The sequence below is a fragment of the Brachypodium distachyon genome, chromosome 2 (assembly GCF_000005505.3).
Source record: "Brachypodium distachyon strain Bd21 chromosome 2, Brachypodium_distachyon_v3.0, whole genome shotgun sequence".
Lineage (NCBI taxonomy): Eukaryota > Viridiplantae > Streptophyta > Magnoliopsida > Poales > Poaceae > Brachypodium > Brachypodium distachyon.
In genome coordinates this window covers 17,265,621-17,283,620 of record NC_016132.3, presented here as the reverse complement: position 1 = coordinate 17,283,620, position 18,000 = coordinate 17,265,621, and the positions used below count along the sequence as shown (strand labels likewise).

The 18,000-nt window shown below is 44.9% G+C and overlaps 2 protein-coding genes across 3 annotated transcripts; both read left to right on the top strand.

Moving 5' to 3' along the window:
* The first annotated feature begins 2,736 nt into the window (after positions 1–2,736).
* LOC100828278 (alpha,alpha-trehalose-phosphate synthase [UDP-forming] 1) lies at positions 2,737–11,284 on the top strand. Of its 2 annotated transcripts, none has more exons than XM_003565987.4 (18): positions 2,737–3,000; positions 3,748–4,299; positions 4,428–4,525; positions 4,646–5,034; positions 5,470–5,584; positions 5,806–5,907; positions 6,346–6,496; positions 7,562–7,650; positions 7,780–7,828; positions 7,972–8,072; positions 8,173–8,360; positions 8,501–8,618; positions 9,098–9,277; positions 9,358–9,480; positions 9,552–9,639; positions 9,739–9,869; positions 9,964–10,062; positions 10,535–11,284. In XM_003565987.4, exons 2-18 carry the CDS (start codon positions 3,786–3,788, stop codon positions 10,955–10,957), a joined length of 2,958 nt encoding a protein of 985 aa, XP_003566035.1. In that variant the 5' UTR covers positions 2,737–3,000; positions 3,748–3,785; the 3' UTR covers positions 10,958–11,284. The 2 variants fall into 2 exon arrangements, with proteins under 2 accessions (XP_003566035.1, XP_014754572.1); XM_014899086.1 differs by lacking the exon at positions 2,737–3,000 and adding an exon at positions 3,556–3,668.
* A 5,218-nt stretch (positions 11,285–16,502) lies between these two features.
* On the top strand, positions 16,503–17,334 carry LOC100827973. The gene has a single exon (XM_003565986.4). It carries the CDS (start codon positions 16,651–16,653, stop codon positions 17,059–17,061), a length of 411 nt encoding a protein of 136 aa, XP_003566034.1. The 5' UTR covers positions 16,503–16,650; the 3' UTR covers positions 17,062–17,334.
* The last annotated feature ends 666 nt before the right edge of the window (positions 17,335–18,000 follow it).

Sequence of the window (18,000 nt, the reverse complement as noted above, 5' to 3'; positions counted from 1 at the left end):
CGTCGTTGGAGCCATCGATCCGTGCCACGCGCAGGACGATTATAAAACATGCATCCTTCCATCTCAACATGCATGTAATTATGTATACGTAAACTGACGTACGTGCATATAGCCAGCCATTCCAATCTTTGTCGTGCGGCGCGAGCTGAATATATATGCATGACGCAGAACGTACGCACGCACACGCTAGCTTTCATCAACAACAAAAGAAGGGAAATTGCATGGCTCTCCGCAGCAGCAGCGCAGGGCGCAGGCGAAAACGAAACTCCGTTCTTTCGGCATGAAAGAACGACCGAATGATCGATATACGGAGTATATCCAGGACGTACTGCTCTGTGACGCGGGAGTATGATACGTACGTGTATTCGCTCCTGGAGATTCCGATAACAAATCGAGGCCGTGACGTGCCCTCGTGGCCTTTGGCTAGCCGAGACACCCCGGCCGGGGTACTCCAAAACTCCAAATTAAAGCCCGGCCGGTTTGCTGTAACGGCCGTCCACCGGCCGCCTCGATCTCGTTCTCGTCAACTTTTTCTCGGTCGCCGTCGCCCGTATTCTCGCTTGATATTTGTGTTGCCCGATTACGGCAGCTTTACGCGCGCTTGGCTGCTGGCTCTCGACAAAAAAGGCCGCCACCGGTTTTACTTGCACGTGGATGTACTCTATATATCCTTTTCTATCGTTCTTTGACCCGCGGCGAATTTTCAAATAAAATATCACGAACTACTCCGTACGTACTATTAGAAACAAATCAAAATCATGTTGTAACAAGATCATTCTATCTCTCTACCGATCGATCGAGTATATATTATCATAGCTGACTGTGCATAGCATGTTGCAACTTTTAAAATGAACAGCTCCTTTGCGTCCGTATACACAGTACACAAAGCCAAGTTGTTAGCACAATACATGTTCCGGCGCCTTTATACCGCATCAGCTTCATAGAGGCTAACTGCTCCTTAAAAAAAGAAAGAGATGAAGCTAATTTGGAAAGCAGTTTTTGATTAGGCTGTGCACAGTATGTGCACTAATTTTGGCAATTAATATTAAAAGTCTCTCACGTACAAAAAATTGGGCTGGTATATTTTTTCCAGACAAACAATCTGGCTTTATTTATTCAACAAACCAAGTACAATTGATCGGAAAAGTCCCAAAGAATTACCCCTGATCAAATGGGCTCGAGCATGTTTTATTTTCGTCTGTGCTTGTACGGAATGTTTACGTCTAATTGTCGGTGACATTTTTTTAGAAAGATTATCTATGGCACATCATTGTTTAAAAATAGTAATGGAATATCCAAAAGAGTTTGATCTCATTAACCAAGGTTAAATTATATACAGTCCATATTTTGTAAATATTAATTACATTTATTTCCAAATAACTCCATATATAAGAGATTATGCGACTAGACTCCCCTCATGTTTTTTGGGGAAAAAAAATTCCACCTTACTCCTTGGAAGTATTCGGCCTCTTGTACATTGTTTTTTTATTGTTGTTCTTACCCCAAAAGCATCTCTTTCTTCCTCCTCGCGCCTCCTTCCCCTCCTTTCTCATGGTGTAGGAATTGATACAACGACACTTGTGCTGCAACACCCCCAGATTTCTTGATGGCAAAGGTAGTTGGGGCCGATAAAATCTAGTGCATCAATAGGTGGGTTTCACAGAGAAAGCAAGGATATGTTCCAAGTACTATCGATCTTGCTAGTGCATCGACGGCCATGATTTCATCAACATGCCAATTCGACATACCGAGCTAGCTATACCAAACAATATAGTTGTGGGTCTTGGTCATTGTGCGGTAAATTCATAATGCATGACACGATGTAGTGGCGAGACTATGTTGTGGGCTCTCCGGAGCCCTTAGTGGGACGAGAGGAAGACGAATAAAGACACAAGGGTTAGCTGACATGACCAAACAAAAAATGGCACCCATATGATGTATGTGCATGGCGTGTACGGGACGAACTATTAAAGCACAAAAATTCCGAACTCAAGTAAATTGGACATCATCGACCGTCATCCTTGAGTTGGACTATTTGGAGGCCCGCGGCGCTCCAAATATGACCATGTATGCGTCGCGTGTAGTGCGGGTGAAAGAGATGTTAGCGTCGAGCGCACATTAGTCGGGACCAGGGTGTGTGAGCCATGAGCTGGCGCGCCCCGGGAGAACCCAAAACTGAACCACATTAGCCGGGATTAGAATGTGCCAGTCATGAGCTGGCGCACCTCAGGAGAACCGAAAACCGAACTGCTCTTGGTGTCAAGCACAATAGTCGGGATTATAATGTGTTAATGAGCTGGCGCAGCTCTGGAGAACCCAAAACCGAACGTTGGTTGAGGAACTCCCGGAAAAAACCGGCACGGTGATTAATGTTTTCCTATTAACAATAATAAAATTCCTCGCAAAAAAATAATACAAAACTTACACGAATCACGAATAACATGGTCCGTGGATTAATTCTCGTAATCCCGTCTTTTCGACGGTTCTGCTTCTTTATTTGTTTGTTTTGGGTGCTTTATCTGCATTTTTTTCTTTATGTAAAAGAAACACAATCACAAAAAGCCACTTGCAGATAAATCCTTCGGGCGCGAACTTAATCCGCGGGCAAAGAAAGAGAGGATGATCTCACAATGTGCGCGGCCAGGCAGCACCCGCTCCGCCTTTACCTGGTTCGCGGACGCGGATGGAGCTAGCTCGCGCAGCTGGATTCCATCGCTCCCATACATAAAAGAGCCCAATCTCCCCCACCCAACCTTGCACATAACGCTCGTGCTCGCAAACAAGAGCGTGAGTTCGAGGCCTGACGGCCCCTTTTGCATGTTGCATGCCGTAGCTCCTCCTCCTCCTCCTTCCCTAGTGTAGTCCTCCTTCCCCTTTCTTTCCCCATCATATCCTCCCAAAGCTATCATCCTCGCCATTGCAACTACAGCCGAGCTCAGGGAAAGAGATCGGCAGGGCGGCGATCGATCCATCTCGGAGAAACACAGCAGTCGGGATCGGGTGAGTCGCCGTTCTGTGTTACGCGTTGTAGTAGTACTCTCTTTATTTTCGCCTGGGTATTGTTGACCGGTGCGGCGTCCGGCGGCGACCTGAAAGGCCGAAAGCGGCCTGTAAGCCTGTAAGCCTGTAAAGCCATGGATCCCGACGAGGTTCTCTTGGTGTTCGTTCTTTGGTGGTTTCCGCTGATCGGGTATCTGCAGGTTTGGGGTACGGCCGTGTTCGATCTTAACAGACTGGTGAGGATCACGGTTTCCTGTATGGGTTTGCGAATGTGATCAAGATCCGTCCATCCCGAAGTTCTCTGGTAATTGGGATTTGGGTGCGGTAGCAGTTACTAATGTTGAACGAAGGTGATTACTGTTTCTAATTAAAATTCTGGAGAGAAAATATGACGATGGGTGCGCGTAATCAAAGGGATTTTCTGCGCACTTGACTAAACCCGTGCTCCTGTGGCGGCTGACTACCGGGCCCCACCATGACCACAACCCCCTTGTTGGCCCTTGCGGGTTCCGCCGTTTTATTAACACAGCCCTCTTCCCCTCCCCTGCCCATGGCGGACTACGAGACGGGTCACAGCCCACACAACACGAGAGCCAGCGCGTGTTCTCCTCGCGGCGCCGAGGAGGAATACACGCAGAGCAATTAAAGCCGTTCCGTATAGGCCTTCCGTATATCTCTGAATTTGCCGCCGCCGCCGCCGCCGCCTGTACGTCGTCGCTCACCATGTGCGGCCGCCTAATGCTGCAGGCCGAAGCGTCTCGCGGCGGGGGGAGTCGCGGGGGTGCATGAGCTCTGAAGCCGCGGGCGACCAGCACAACAGCAACAGCGACGCCGCGATGCCGACCCCATCCTCCAACAACTCCCCGGCGGCTTCCTCGCCCTTCTCCAACGACGGCGGAGGAGGGGCGCCCGCGTCGCCGAACCGCGTGGAGCGCATGCTCCGGGAGCGCGGCCACCGGCACCTGTTCTCGACGGGCGGCGCGTCCTCCCCCGACGCCATGGACACGGACGCCGCGGAGCCCGCCGCCGCCTCCTTCGCGGACTTCGGCGCCGCCCGCTCGCCCGACGCCGCCGAGCCCGCCAACATGGACGATGCCGGCGGCGGCGGCGCGCCTGGAGGACACGCCGCGCGGCCGCCGCTCGCGGGCCCCCGCAGCGGGTTCCGCCGCCTCGGCCTCCGCGGCATGAAGCAGCGCCTGCTCGTCGTCGCCAACCGCCTCCCCGTCTCCGCCAATCGCCGCGGCGAGGACCAGTGGTCCCTGGAGATCAGCGCCGGTGGCCTCGTCAGCGCCCTACTAGGTAATCCATGAATTTGTTTTTGCCCTTCTCTCAAATGTGATGCGTTGCAGCGATGCATGCATCAGAATCCTGCGCTGTACAGTTGCATGTATACTCATCTGCAATTTTTTTTCCTGATGCCGCCGCAGGAGTGAAGGATGTCGACGCGAAGTGGATCGGCTGGGCGGGTGTGAATGTCCCCGACGAGGTCGGCCAGCGGGCTCTCACCAAAGCACTCGCCGAGAAGGTTCGTTGCAATTCAGGACAAATTTGATCTCGATCGTCTGAACCAATAGAACAGTGACTTCTGTTTTTTTCTTTTAGCCATAACTGAATTCATATTTGTTGACTGATTTGAACAAAACAGAGGTGCATACCAGTCTTCCTGGATGAGGAAATTGTGCACCAGTACTACAATGGGTACTGCAACAACATACTGTGGCCGCTGTTCCACTACCTCGGGCTGCCACAGGAGGACAGATTGGCAACAACAAGGAACTTCGAGTCACAGTTTGATGCCTACAAGCGAGCAAACCAGATGTTCGCAGACGTTGTGTACCAGCACTACAAGGAAGGGGATGTGATCTGGTGCCATGACTACCACCTCATGTTCCTGCCCAAGTGCCTCAAAGACCATGATATCAACATGAAGGTTGGGTGGTTCCTCCACACACCATTCCCTTCATCAGAAATTTACCGAACGCTTCCATCGCGCTCAGAGTTGCTTCGGTCTGTACTCTGTGCTGATTTAGTCGGGTGAGCACTTTTCTCTTGCTTTAGAATTGAAGCAAGATTTTTTTTCAAACTCTGAGACAGTCGTTAAGGTATAGAAACAGGGTTCCATCTAAAAAAAGTATAAAAACGGGTGAAAATGGGTAGTCTAAACCTAAAATATAATTTGTCAATCAGGCAATCCCTTGCTTGGCAGCAGATACTTTTCTGTTGTCTTGCTATCAAGGAATATGTATATGAACTCAACCGTAATGCTGATGGTTCTGTCAACAGTTGAGTCTTCCTCCCTTTCTTTTTTTTTTTGCAAAATGTTATTTCCGTTCGTTATAAAATAAAAGAAAAGGGGGGGGGGGGGGGAGGCTTGTTTTTGGATGTGTGCTCTTTAAATGCAGTCATGCATAAATGCTGATTTCTTCACAAGCTATGGGGTGGTTCTTCTTACTATATTTTCTTCTTCAGTTTTCATACGTACGACTATGCAAGGCATTTTGTTAGCGCATGTACCAGAATACTCGGACTTGAGGGTACCCCTGAGGGCGTGGAAGATCAGGGAAAGCTAACAAGGGTTGCAGCGGTACATATCTGAACTTCAGTTCTTCTATGAAGTATATTTCTGACATGTTTGGGATGCTTTCTGATCTTATTACCTACTTCCATTGTAGTCTACAAACTAATTCCTATTATATCACTGATATTCATATAACTTTTTGTCCCTCCCATTATGATGTTTTCATAACCTATCCAAAAATTTGCAAAATGGGTGCTTCTCTTGACTCACTTGGCTGAAATCTTCAGTTTCCTATTGGGATAGACTCTGATCGTTTCAAAAGAGCATTGGAGATTCCAGGAGTAAAAAGGCACATCAGTGAATTGACGCAGCGATTCGCCGGACGGAAGGTGAGAAAACACCCATCTTTTACCTCTTGCTCCAGGATAAATAAAAAAATGACCACATCTTTTTCTTCAAGTATGATGTGATATGATGGACATTAGTTCATTCGAGTATTTTCATCTAATCAATCTAACAAAGGAAAGATCCATTCTCCAGTTATTAATTCAGAATTGCGCAAAGTGTTTTCTTCCTAATCCAATATTTACCTATAATCTATATAATATACATTTCCTGAGTTCCAACTTATTCAGAATTGCTGTTCAAATATTATCTGGCTTGTTCAGCTGTGAAGGCACCTTAATATGGTGGCAGGTTACTGCTCTAATACAACACTGGCCATAACTCTGTTTATTTTGAATTATCACCCTTTTGTTGAATTTCAATAATTTTATCTATGTTTCTTATGGTCTTACTTAATATTTTCTTCTTTGCTGTGGTGATAGGTAATGCTTGGTGTTGACCGACTTGATATGATCAAAGGAATTCCTCAGAAGATTTTGGCATTTGAGAAGTTTCTTGAGGAAAACCCTGACTGGAATGATAAAGTTGTTCTACTTCAAATTGCTGTGCCAACAAGAACTGATGTCCCTGAGTGTAAGAACCTTTCTGTATTTTTAGCTGCTGCTATTTTGCAGATATCTCTGCTGAAGTGCGCCATATGTTTGACTTAGGATTTTTTCATACACATGGTTATCAATTTAACAGCTCGCTGTTTTCTTTTTAAATATCATTCCTCTTAAACAATAGATTTAATTGCAGCGTTGGTAGCATTTTCTTCTTTGGTGTAGGGAATCTTTTGTAGAGTATTTGTTTTATGTTTGTTCTCTAACACTGCTACCTCTGCTTTTGAGCACTCCTTTTTAGCAGTATTCTGTGGTTCAATTCCACTCCCTTCTAATCAGAAAAATAGAAACAAAATTCAGTCCTACGGTACACTAGTTTTCAAGAATACCTACCTTATTCTAGTTTTATTTCCATTTCTAAGAAAATCATTGGACACCATTTATCTTGATTGAATCTGCAAGCTCAAGTAAATCATGTAATGCAGACAAGGTCTTGTACCTCATAATAGACTTCAATTCTCCAGGATGTTGTATCATAATCCTCTACAAGGTTTCAGACTTTCCGTAATGTCAATATTGATAGGATTAATTTTAGAAGTCTAAATTAAAATAACATCTCTTAGATGTGTAGTAATAAACGAATATTTATGTTTTTTTAAACACCAACACACTATGTATGTTTGTCCAAAGAAACCTGCACTATTTAATTCTAAATATTGAATGGATGTTATGGTTTGTAAAAAATTTCAAACTTCTCGAGCTACTGACCCTACATAATTACTATACAGATTTTCATTCCACTTATTAGTTTTTTCTCTCTCACGCACGCACTTAAATGCATGCCATTTTGTATTATTGCCACTTATTAGTGATTGTTGATAATGAGAAATATGTCCTACTAATAAACCTTATTCTCTTATTGTAGACTCACTAGTGATTAAATAAGGACCTTGCTTTTAAATATATAGGTTAAAACAAATAGTACAAGTTAATTTCCCATTTTCAGTGCCATACAAATTAACTGAGCTGGAAATCTAACCCGCATGCCTTCTTGGTTGTGGTATGTTTTAAAAATCATAGTTATTATCATGAGCAGATCAGAAGCTTACAAGCCAGGTGCACGAAATTGTTGGGCGCATAAATGGCCGATTTGGAACATTGACTGCTGTCCCTATTCATCATCTGGTTAGTTTTTCTTAGCTAACTTCTTGTTTCTGCCATCTTAAGACCTAACTTTAACAAATTGTTCAAGGTATAATAATGTGTAAGATTATTAAGCAAACTGTTTCATCTAAAATAATGTTCTTCTTGCAGGATCGATCTCTTGATTTCCATGCCTTGTGTGCTCTTTACGCTGTCACCGGTAATTCCAGACAGCTCTCTTGAATCTTATTATTGAAAGTTTGACTTAATGGTGTCGATCAACACTTCTATGGCTAAAATGTTCTATCACTAGTTTAGTTGTTTTAGCATGCTTGAGCGGTGCATTTCCTCTGTTCTGTTCAGATGTGGCTCTTGTAACATCACTGAGAGACGGCATGAATCTTGTAAGCTACGAATATGTTGCATGCCAGGGATCAAAGAAAGGTGTTCTAATATTGAGTGAGGTAAATAATCAGTTACGATGATTAGTAAATTGTTAGCTTCTAAATATAGTCGTTTTGATATATGTGACACTCGTTCATATTTTCCATACTGCAATTTCAGTTTGCTGGGGCAGCACAATCTCTTGGTGCTGGTGCCATCCTAGTAAACCCCTGGAATATTACAGAAGTCGCAGACTCAATAAATCATGCTTTGACAATGACATCTGATGAGAGAGAGAAGCGACACAGGCATAACTACGCTCACGTGACAACCCATACCGCCCAAGATTGGGCTGAAACTTTTGTATGGTGAGGAGCTCATATCCACTTGTCTTATTTTTATGGTCAATCAGAGCTTATTTAGTATGTTAGATAGATGTCACTCTTTATTATACAATTTGTCAACTGCTCTCATATTTCTGGTGATCATGCCGTGACTTCTGATGCAGTGAGCTAAATGATACCGTTGCTGAAGCTCAGATGAGAACAAGACAAGTTCCTCCCGTTCTTCCTAGTCGAACAGCAATCCAGCAATATCTGCATTCCAGAAATCGTCTGCTGATACTGGTAATACTGCATTTCTTGTTTTCTATTTGACATTTCTCCAAAGTTGTCGATACTGGTATTCCGGTCTGACAGCAACTTCTTGGCACAAAGTCATTTTGAACTGTCTTGTCTTATACTCTTATTGGACTTGTCTTCACACCTACTGTGACACTTCATGACATGTTTTTGGTCTATACATATCTGAACATGAAGGAATGGACAAATAAGTTTTGGTTATTTAGTCTTCAAAGAAAAAAAATGATCATCATAACCGAATGGAGTTAGAAAATTAAATATTGCCAGTGTCTAGTGCATTTTGGGTAGTCCAGTGAAAACTGGTTTCTCTAATGAAACGTTAAATTAATTCATTTTTTTGCCTTACGTTTTGAACTAATTAATGAATTTCATCTGCAAATAATGTTTACATTTTTCATGGCTTAACAAACTTCATTTTGCTCTAACAATGCCACCTTATGTTAGTGTCCTATGACTGAATGTAGGGTTTTAATTCAACATTGACTGAGCCAGTTGAATCCTCTGGGAGAAGGGGTGGTGACCAAATTAAGGAGATGGAACTCAAGTTGCATCCCGACTTAAAGGGTCCTTTGAGAGCCCTCTGTGAGGATGAGCATACTACAGTTATCGTTCTCAGTGGAAGCGACAGGAGTGTTCTTGATGAAGTAATACTCACAAGAGTCTTTCTTTGACTCAGATGTGATTAGTATTACTATATTAACGAAATCAACATCCCCTGGTGCAGAATTTTGGAGAATTTAACCTGTGGTTGGCAGCAGAGCATGGAATGTTTTTACGGCCAACTGATGGAGAGTGGATGACAACAATGCCTGAGCATCTAAACATGGATTGGGTCGACAGTGTAAAGGTATGTCTACGTCATGAACAATGTGCAGTTATAACGGTTGTATAGCTTCTTACACCATTTATGTTTTCTAGCATGTTTTTGAATACTTCACGGAAAGAACACCAAGATCTCATTTTGAACACCGTGAGACATCATTTGTATGGAATTACAAGTATGCCGGTAAGTGTTCAGAGTTCCATGCATAATAGTTTTTATTTCTGAACAACAAGGATTGCATCATAAAGTATTCAATATTCTTTCCATGTGCCTGCTGCGAAGATGTTGAGTTTGGAAGGCTCCAAGCAAGAGATATGCTGCAGCACTTGTGGACAGGTCCAATCTCAAATGCAGCTGTTGATGTTGTTCAAGGGAGCCGGTCAGTTGAAGTTCGGTCTGTTGGAGTTACGAAGGTCAGTGGGTCAGTTGATGCTTCACTATGGGGAATAGTTCTCATCTTGTTTAGTTAGTTGATGTTTTACTAGTTATTCATTTTGTTTATTGTAGGGTGCTGCAATTGATCGTATTTTGGGAGAGATAGTTCATAGCAAAAGCATGGTTACTCCAATTGACTATGTACTATGCATAGGGCACTTCCTCGGAAAGGTAATTCTGCTCTGACTTTATGTTTGGCATTCTTTTCTAGTTAGTATGGAGGACAATAGACAAACGTTTCCTTATTTCAGAGAAAGTGTGCAGGACACTAGAAACGTGAGAAATTTGTAAGTGAATAAACGAAAGATATAGAACTTCAGAATACCATTTATTTTGAAAGATTGACCACCAGTCCACCACCCAAAAAAACATAATACTCCGTATAACATATCAGTATGAACCGTTTCTGCTGAAGAATTTTTGAACTAGAGATGAACGGATTTTGAAGGAACTTCGGATTTGTTGTGTTCATATCTTTGAAAGATTGCCCACCACCCAAAGAAACATATCAGTATCAACATATCCTCACCATTTTCCATGTTTTCCGAACCTTTTTGAAATTCACTTACTTCGTTCTTTTCTGCACAAAGTGGACATTATTGCTTTATCCATTTCCTTCTCTGGTAACATCCTTCTTTTTCAGGACGAGGACATCTATGTATTTTTTGACCCTGAATACCCTTCCGAATCCAAAGTAAAACCAGACGGCGCATCAGTCTCTGTTGACAGGAGGCAGAACGGACGACCATCAAATGGCCGGAGCAATTCCAGAAACTCGCAGTCAAGGACACAGAAATCACAGGTCGCACCGGAGAGGTCGTCTTCTTCCAGCCATGGCACCACCGGAAACAACCACCACGACTGGCGTGAAGGGTCTTCGGTCCTCGACCTGAATGGTGACAACTATTTCTCTTGTGCCGTTGGAAGGAAGCGTTCCAACGCCCGTTACCTGCTGAACTCATCTGAAGACGTCGTCTCCTTCCTCAAAGAGATGGCAGAATCGACCACCCCTCGCGCTGGCTTCCAGTCCAGCGCTGCCGATTACATGTTCTTGGATAGGCAGTAGATAAATTTCTCTACTAATCACAGGGCTTCGTCAGAGAAGAGTTAACCCTCCAAATAACATTGTTTCCTATATGCGCGCCAGAGTTATCACCGTAGCTGGTCGGCGTGGTGTACAATCCTGTACAAAATATAATCTCATGGTAAAACTGCGGGATGGCCGCAAATGGAAAGAGGGGAAGGGTTCAGAGAAACGGGAATTCCTCTGAACTGGTGGGTTTTTTTGGACGCATATTAGAAGAGTTCATGCTCTGTAAGATCCAAAGAGTTAGTCTTATGTGAAATGATTGATATTTTATTATGATGATTACATCGTGGCATTGACTGTTAATTCTTTTTTTTTTTGCAAGCTTTGCATGTGTTCTTGGCTGCTAGATAGATAGACTTGGATATAATCTTTTGAGCCACATTGGTACAGGGCCATAGGGGTGAGTGTTTAAGAGTGTTTGTGAATGTCCACATCCGCATTGTGTCTTTCTTTTCTTAAAAAAACTTCTTAGATATACTCTCTCCGTCCAACAAATTTAGTCAAAGTGGAGACATTCTTTGTTGGACGGAGGGAGTAGTATTTTGCACCGTTTTTGGTAATTATGTCAATTTCAAATGAGCATATTTGCATATTTCTTTTAGTACACACCCATAATTCATAGCACTTCCTGCCATTCATAATAAGTGTACAATTTTATATTAAATCCACAACATTTATTATGAATCGGAGGGGCACGGAGTATGGTTAGACGCCCAAAAATTATAATGGAACGAGGTTTTGCTGCTTTGTTGCAACTGGAGACGGAATCTAATTGCACGGGCAAAGAAAACCAATAGGAGTACTATGTACTAATGCAGTACATGCAAGCAATGAGCTATATATGCCCATCAAGGAGCTCATTCTGGATGACTTGATGTGTGGGGCTCCCTAACCATATTCCTTGTCCGCATTACCCTGTCAAGCATCAGCTCGCGAATGATTAATTGGTTACCCACTGGATTAAGGCAATTTGGCATTTCTTACGCGCTTGCTTCCGTCACTCGGTAATCTCTTCCCCGACTCTTGCAATCACGCTCTCCTCCTCGATCCTAGATTGAGGCACAAAATTATTCCTTCAATCCAACGGCAGAACGACTTGCCAAGTCCAATTTTCCGCTACTTCTTTGATAAACGGAGAAATCGCTCTCACTGACATGTCCCAGTTTCTTCTCTAAGGACTAGGATTCCAGAGTTCCTTTTAAAAGGAAAAAATAGTAGTACTAGGAGAGTATGCTACGTACGGTGTACTATTATATAGCAGTGAAAAAAAATGGATTTCTTATTGCAACGTCACATATAGATTGACAAAATCAAGCATTAAACACCTTAAGACGTCACATGATTTGTCCAGCACTGCAAAACCCAAAATTAAATCGCGGCGAAGATTGAAGAGTGCCCCCTACGTCACGTCACGAGCGCCGCGTTGTACAAAAATGCTTCCCTGCTATCAACACTAGGCTCCAAAACCGGGAGCTAGCCCAATGGATGAAGAGCTCCAAGAAGCCGACGTCCTGTGGCCTGAATCGACGCCGTGGCCAGAGCTGTACAACGAGGATACCACGGCCACCGCGGCCGCCATGATCTCGTTCGGCAGCGAGCTGGCTGCAGCGTCCTTGTGGAGCTCGGCGTCGTCGTCGTGGAGCTCGAGCGCGCCGCCGTTGGGTCCTCGTTCTTCTCCCCACGGTGGCGGCTTCCTCTCCGAGCCGTCCACCTTCTCCGGCCATGGCCATGGCGGCGGCGGCGGCTACGGGGCGGAAGAGTTCCTGGAGGCGGACGTGCTGTGGCCGGACGAAGACGAAGACGGGTCAGGGGAACGAGGGCTCCGGTGGCTTATTTGCTGCGGCTTCGGAGAAGATGCCGCTGGCCATGGATCGGAGCCTTCTGCTGCGGTGGGTAAACCCGAAGCTTGGAGGCCTTGTTTGGTGTCGTCTCCGATCGATATCCCTACCGAAGTTGCCGCTCGGTGTTTTCGCCCGGCGGCCGGGACGGTGCATCGTCGACGATGTGGATAGGCACTTCGGTGTTTTTGGCAATCTTTTTTGTTTGGAAATGGGGTGTTTTGTGATCATTTTTTAGAGGGTTTTTGTGATCATTTTTGCTTACAAGCGAGAGGTATTGCCACTATCAGCGAGGAAGAGATGTTGCCATTAGTTAGCTGTTCTTCAGCGTAGAAAAGTTCCTAATGGGATCTGAAAAACAAAAACAAAAAACAAATTAGTAACGGAGTAATGTGATTGTGATGGTACGAAGGGAATGTGTTCTTGTCTTGCTTGGATCCGTCTGCAGAGTGCACGTCACCGTGTTCACATAGAGGACTCCAAGCAACATAAATATGCACCAAATACATGAGTATGAGTATTTTGGGGACAACAAGTAGTATTTTTTCGGATACTTTAGTGGTAATTTTTGGGGAGGCTCTCGCAAGCCCTCTTTCTTGTCTTCTTCCTTGACCCCCTTGGCTTTCTCCTCGCGAGCGTTGCCGGTCGGAGTGGAAAAGAGAGGGGAGGTCGACATTACAGTGGTTTAATAGGTGTCTTAAGGGCAATTGGCGGCATCTCATCCTTCTTTTTTTCCCTAGAACTCACCCTGGCTACTTTGGGCTAGATTCGGCAGCCGTTTCTGGGATCCATCTTCTCAGCTGCATCCCTCGGCAGGCCGTGATGAAGGTTATTTCCGGAGGTCTGGATTAAAGGTAGAAGCTCCTTCAATAAGCCCGATGGCTACATAGGTCTAGAAGGTTAAAAAACTGCACTCTCTTCTTCTAGTCGTCGTGGTGACGGATGCAGAGAGGAAAAATGGAAGTTAAAGGACGTTCATCGATTTGGCATCCCCTCTTCAATTTTTCTCTCTGTTCTCTTTTCATGCCAAAAATTCCTCTTTTTGATGTTGATTGTGGGTTCTCTCTCATGCAACCGCCATACTTGATACTCATTCTTGGTTTCTTGAAGGCTGAAGCGGATCCCTTTGAATTGAAGCTGGCACATGAGATCTTTCTTTATTTGAGATGTCATATTCCTTTGCTTGCGCGGGTGACAATTTCTTGTCTCGTATTATGCATCGGTGTGAGGGAGATCTTGGTGTCCTGGGTGAACCTTGTGGTTCTGGTGTCTGCATCGATCGTCATCTTTTTGCTTTTGTGTGACGCGCTAGCCTCCAAAGGGAAGCCACCGCCCAGTTTAGGGGCCTATTCCCTTCTGTTGCATAAAGCTCATGCGATTATATGCATGGCTTCATAGAGTCCTACGATGAAATGGTATTTTCATCCTCTTCTAGTTTCATGCCAGCTGTATTTCCAACTCTAGCAAGAGGCGAGGGGGCTAGCATGGTGGTGGTTGCATGCGGTGGTTTTCGGTGCTCCCTTCCGTTGTTCGAAAAGTGGTCTTACACATGATGTTCCCTCCCTATGTGGCTGGGTGGCACGTGTTTATAGAGCTATGACGATGTAATCGGTTATTTTGATATATTGTCGGAATTTTTAAAAAATATGGCTTAAAGATCCACGTCCTTTAGACGAGAGAGATTGTTTAGCAGCAAAAGTGCTAAATGGATGATAAGGTCAAAATATTTAGCACCAATGCAAAGCTAAAGAGCGCCCAAGCCTAAGCTAAATAAAATAATTTAATTAATATATACATGGCAAATTTAATGTAAATGATAAGATTTAAAGTCTACAGCACCGCAAGACGCTAAGGGATCGGATATGGTGAAAAAGCTTTGGAGAGAGAGAGAGCTGAAATGTCTATCTTAGCACCTAAATCATGGATGTTGGGGATGTGAAAGCTTAGCCAACCCCATCCGTAGCTATATGTCTTAAGCGAACATTAAGATATTTTTGGTTAATTTAACCTATGACTTTTGATTTTGGTTTATAAATGAAAACTACTATTTACGATTCATAATAAGTGTATAAGATTTAGTACAAAGTTGTACTATATCTGCGGCACACTTATTATGGATCAGAGGAATTATCTATTTATGCATTTTCGGTTTTGATTTTTTTGTCTTCAGCTTTTGAGAAAAATGGCTCGAGGGGCGGAGTAGCATGGTGGCAGCTACCGACCAGTGGCGGCAGTATCTACTGACAGAAAAAAAGATGGGATGTCAAACCTAAAATCAAACGGTTAAAAAATTCACTATCCATGAAAAATAAACGGTCACCCTAGGAGCAACAGGCCGGCCCGAATTATACGTAACGTAATCCACGCAGCTGTAACATAACAGCACAGCCGCCCGTGCTCAACAACTGCACGCCAAGCCAAGCAGTTCTGCTTCCCTCTTCTTTAAGCTTTCACAGAACATGCGCATGCATACTTAAATCATTCTCTGTGCATTTTTTCTCCATCGAATCTTCCCTTCTAATTTGTTGGTGATGCACTCAAGCCACAGACTCCACTCTGATACTGCTCTCCAGACTGCAACATTTTTTTTTTTGAAGAGGACCGCATATAATGTTTTGTTACTCCTCTCATAAGATTTGAGAACCAAGTAATGACTGGGACACGATAAGTCGCTAAGAATATCTAAATACTTGCATGCTCTCAATCATTGCCTTATCATGCCTACGTACACCTCGGCCAGGTCCACTCTGTGCTGCCAAAGCTTAGTGATTTTGTTTCTGGCTACGTGTAAATAGACGTTTTTTAGGCGATACATAGATTCATATTTAGACAAATTTGAGTCACTTAATATAAAACGGAATGAGTAATTTTTTTTGCGGTGACATTGTTTTCCAGCTGACGTGCATACAGCATGGCGAGCAAGTGTGTCCGATCAAGTGTAACTCAATGTAAATCTCGGTTACTCCCTCCATTCCAAAATACACCTCATATAGATTTGCGCACTTGGACCAAGGCAGCTCTTGTTTCTAGTGCTTGATCACTCATATTGAGATAATAATAAATTGATGTGAGTAGTTACTCTCTTCATTCCACAATACAACATGTATAGATTTTTCTCATTTGTTCCACAATACACCTCATTTTTCTCTTGGTACCCGCACCTGGCCAATAACTACTCACATCTATTTATGATTAACCCAATATGAGTGGTCAGGCACTAGAAACGAGAGCTCTCTTGGTCCAGGTGCACAAATCTATATGAGTTGTATTTTGGGAAGGAGGGGTATACGGCTGGTGCAGGTATCAAGAGAAAATGAGGTGTATTGTGAATAAATTTGAAAAATCTATGCGTAGCATCGTGAAACAGAGGGAGTATACCCAAAGTTGCATGTGTCAGCATGAAAAGAAACAGCTTGCATCCAGTAACATGGAAAGCAAAAAACCGAAAAAAAAAGAAAAAGAAAAAATGAAGGCGAGGCGCTGGGCGGCGGGGCCGGGCGGGTTGGCCGCCTCAAGCCCGCACTGTCACGAAACCATGGAACCGCGCGCACGCAGGAAACCCGGGCGCGCCAACCGAACCATCCCAATCCCGTCCCCAATGGCGTGACGCCATCCTCCGTCCCCAGTGTGCTCACTCTCACTCCATCACCAATACTAATAATTAAACCCAAATCAATCCACCGACCCCCTTCGGTTCCCGTTCTCGATTCCCTATATATACATGCGTCGCCGACCGATCGATTGATCTCTCCAACAACAACGACCCACCGAGAAGAAGTACTAGTAGCAGGCTCGTATTCTTCGTCTTCGTCTCCGGCGGCGGCGGCAGTCATGGATCGGGAGCTCGAGGAAGCCGAAGTGCTTTGGCCGGATCGAGATGTGAGCAACGGCGGACAGCAGCAGCAGCAGCGGCGCCGGTCGATCGGCAAGCAGCAGGCCCATGGCGACGCCGCGCGCGCGGGCGGCGCGTCGAGGCCCGTGGGGATCCCTGCGGCGATAAGGGCCCCGGCGACGGAGCAGACGGCAGCGTGGGCGCGGAGCTACTGCGGCGCCGATGGAGATGGGGCGGCGTCGGGGTCGGGGTCGTTCGTGCCGCCGCACGAGCTGATGGCGGCGAGGCGGCGGTGCGCGGAGGCGGCGGCGTCGTCCGTGTGCGAGGGGCAGGGGCGCACGCTCAAGGGCCGGGACCTCCGCTCCGTCCGCAACGCCGTGCTCCGCATGACCGGGTTCCTCGAGAGCTAGCTAGCTAGCAGCGGCGGGTGCTCGCCGGCGTCGCGTGCACTGCACCGGCCAGTAGATTCCAACGGAGTTTTTGCGTGTCGGTTAAATTAATCGTGATTTGCAGGCAGCGGGACTAACTAATCCGCGGTTGCGGAAAGAACAGGCATCGTCAGATTGCGAATGCATATCTGCACCTTGAGTCAGTGATTGAAGATTGTGTAATGAGATCGGCAGAGGCCGGGCTAAGTGTCTTTTTTTTTTGCCAAATCGACCGAGAATTTTGTATTTATCTAAGTGTTGATTTGTTATCCAACAAACTTTATTACTCGTTCTGAACTTCGGATGATCTAAAATTATGTGTCGTGTTTCGGTGTGTAGGTACATCCGTACCTACACATCAATCTAAATTATGTATCTAAACGTGTTTCAGTGTATAGGTACATGCGTATACACTGCACAAAAACTGCAACAACAATTTAAACTGGTCGCGGCGAGCGGAGGACAGGAACGGGATTGCACCAGAGTAATTGAAGCGGACTAGCGGATGATGTAATTGCTACTGTTCGTCACGTGGACTTGTGTGTCCTTTGTTTTCTCTCTCTACCACTCTACTAGAAAAAAGCTTTCTTTTCAGATGTTTCTAGAGAAGGCTTTCACCCAGAGCTTTTCGTTGAAAACAACTTGTGCTCGTTAAAAATTAGAGTCCCATTTCTCTCGACATTAACAAAAGAAAAACGGCACTGGCTAATCCTCGTCATAGATAAGCCGCACCGAGCAGGAGGAGGGAGGCATATACGTTCTTGTCACGTTTTGACTTTGGGATCTGAGACTGCGACACCACGAAACGGTCCAAGCCAGCGTCACGTCAGATGTACTCATGTACAGCGGAATAATGGAGCTACTAGTCTATACGCGAGCAACAAAAACAGAGCAGTGACGTGTTTGTGTTTGGGCTGTACA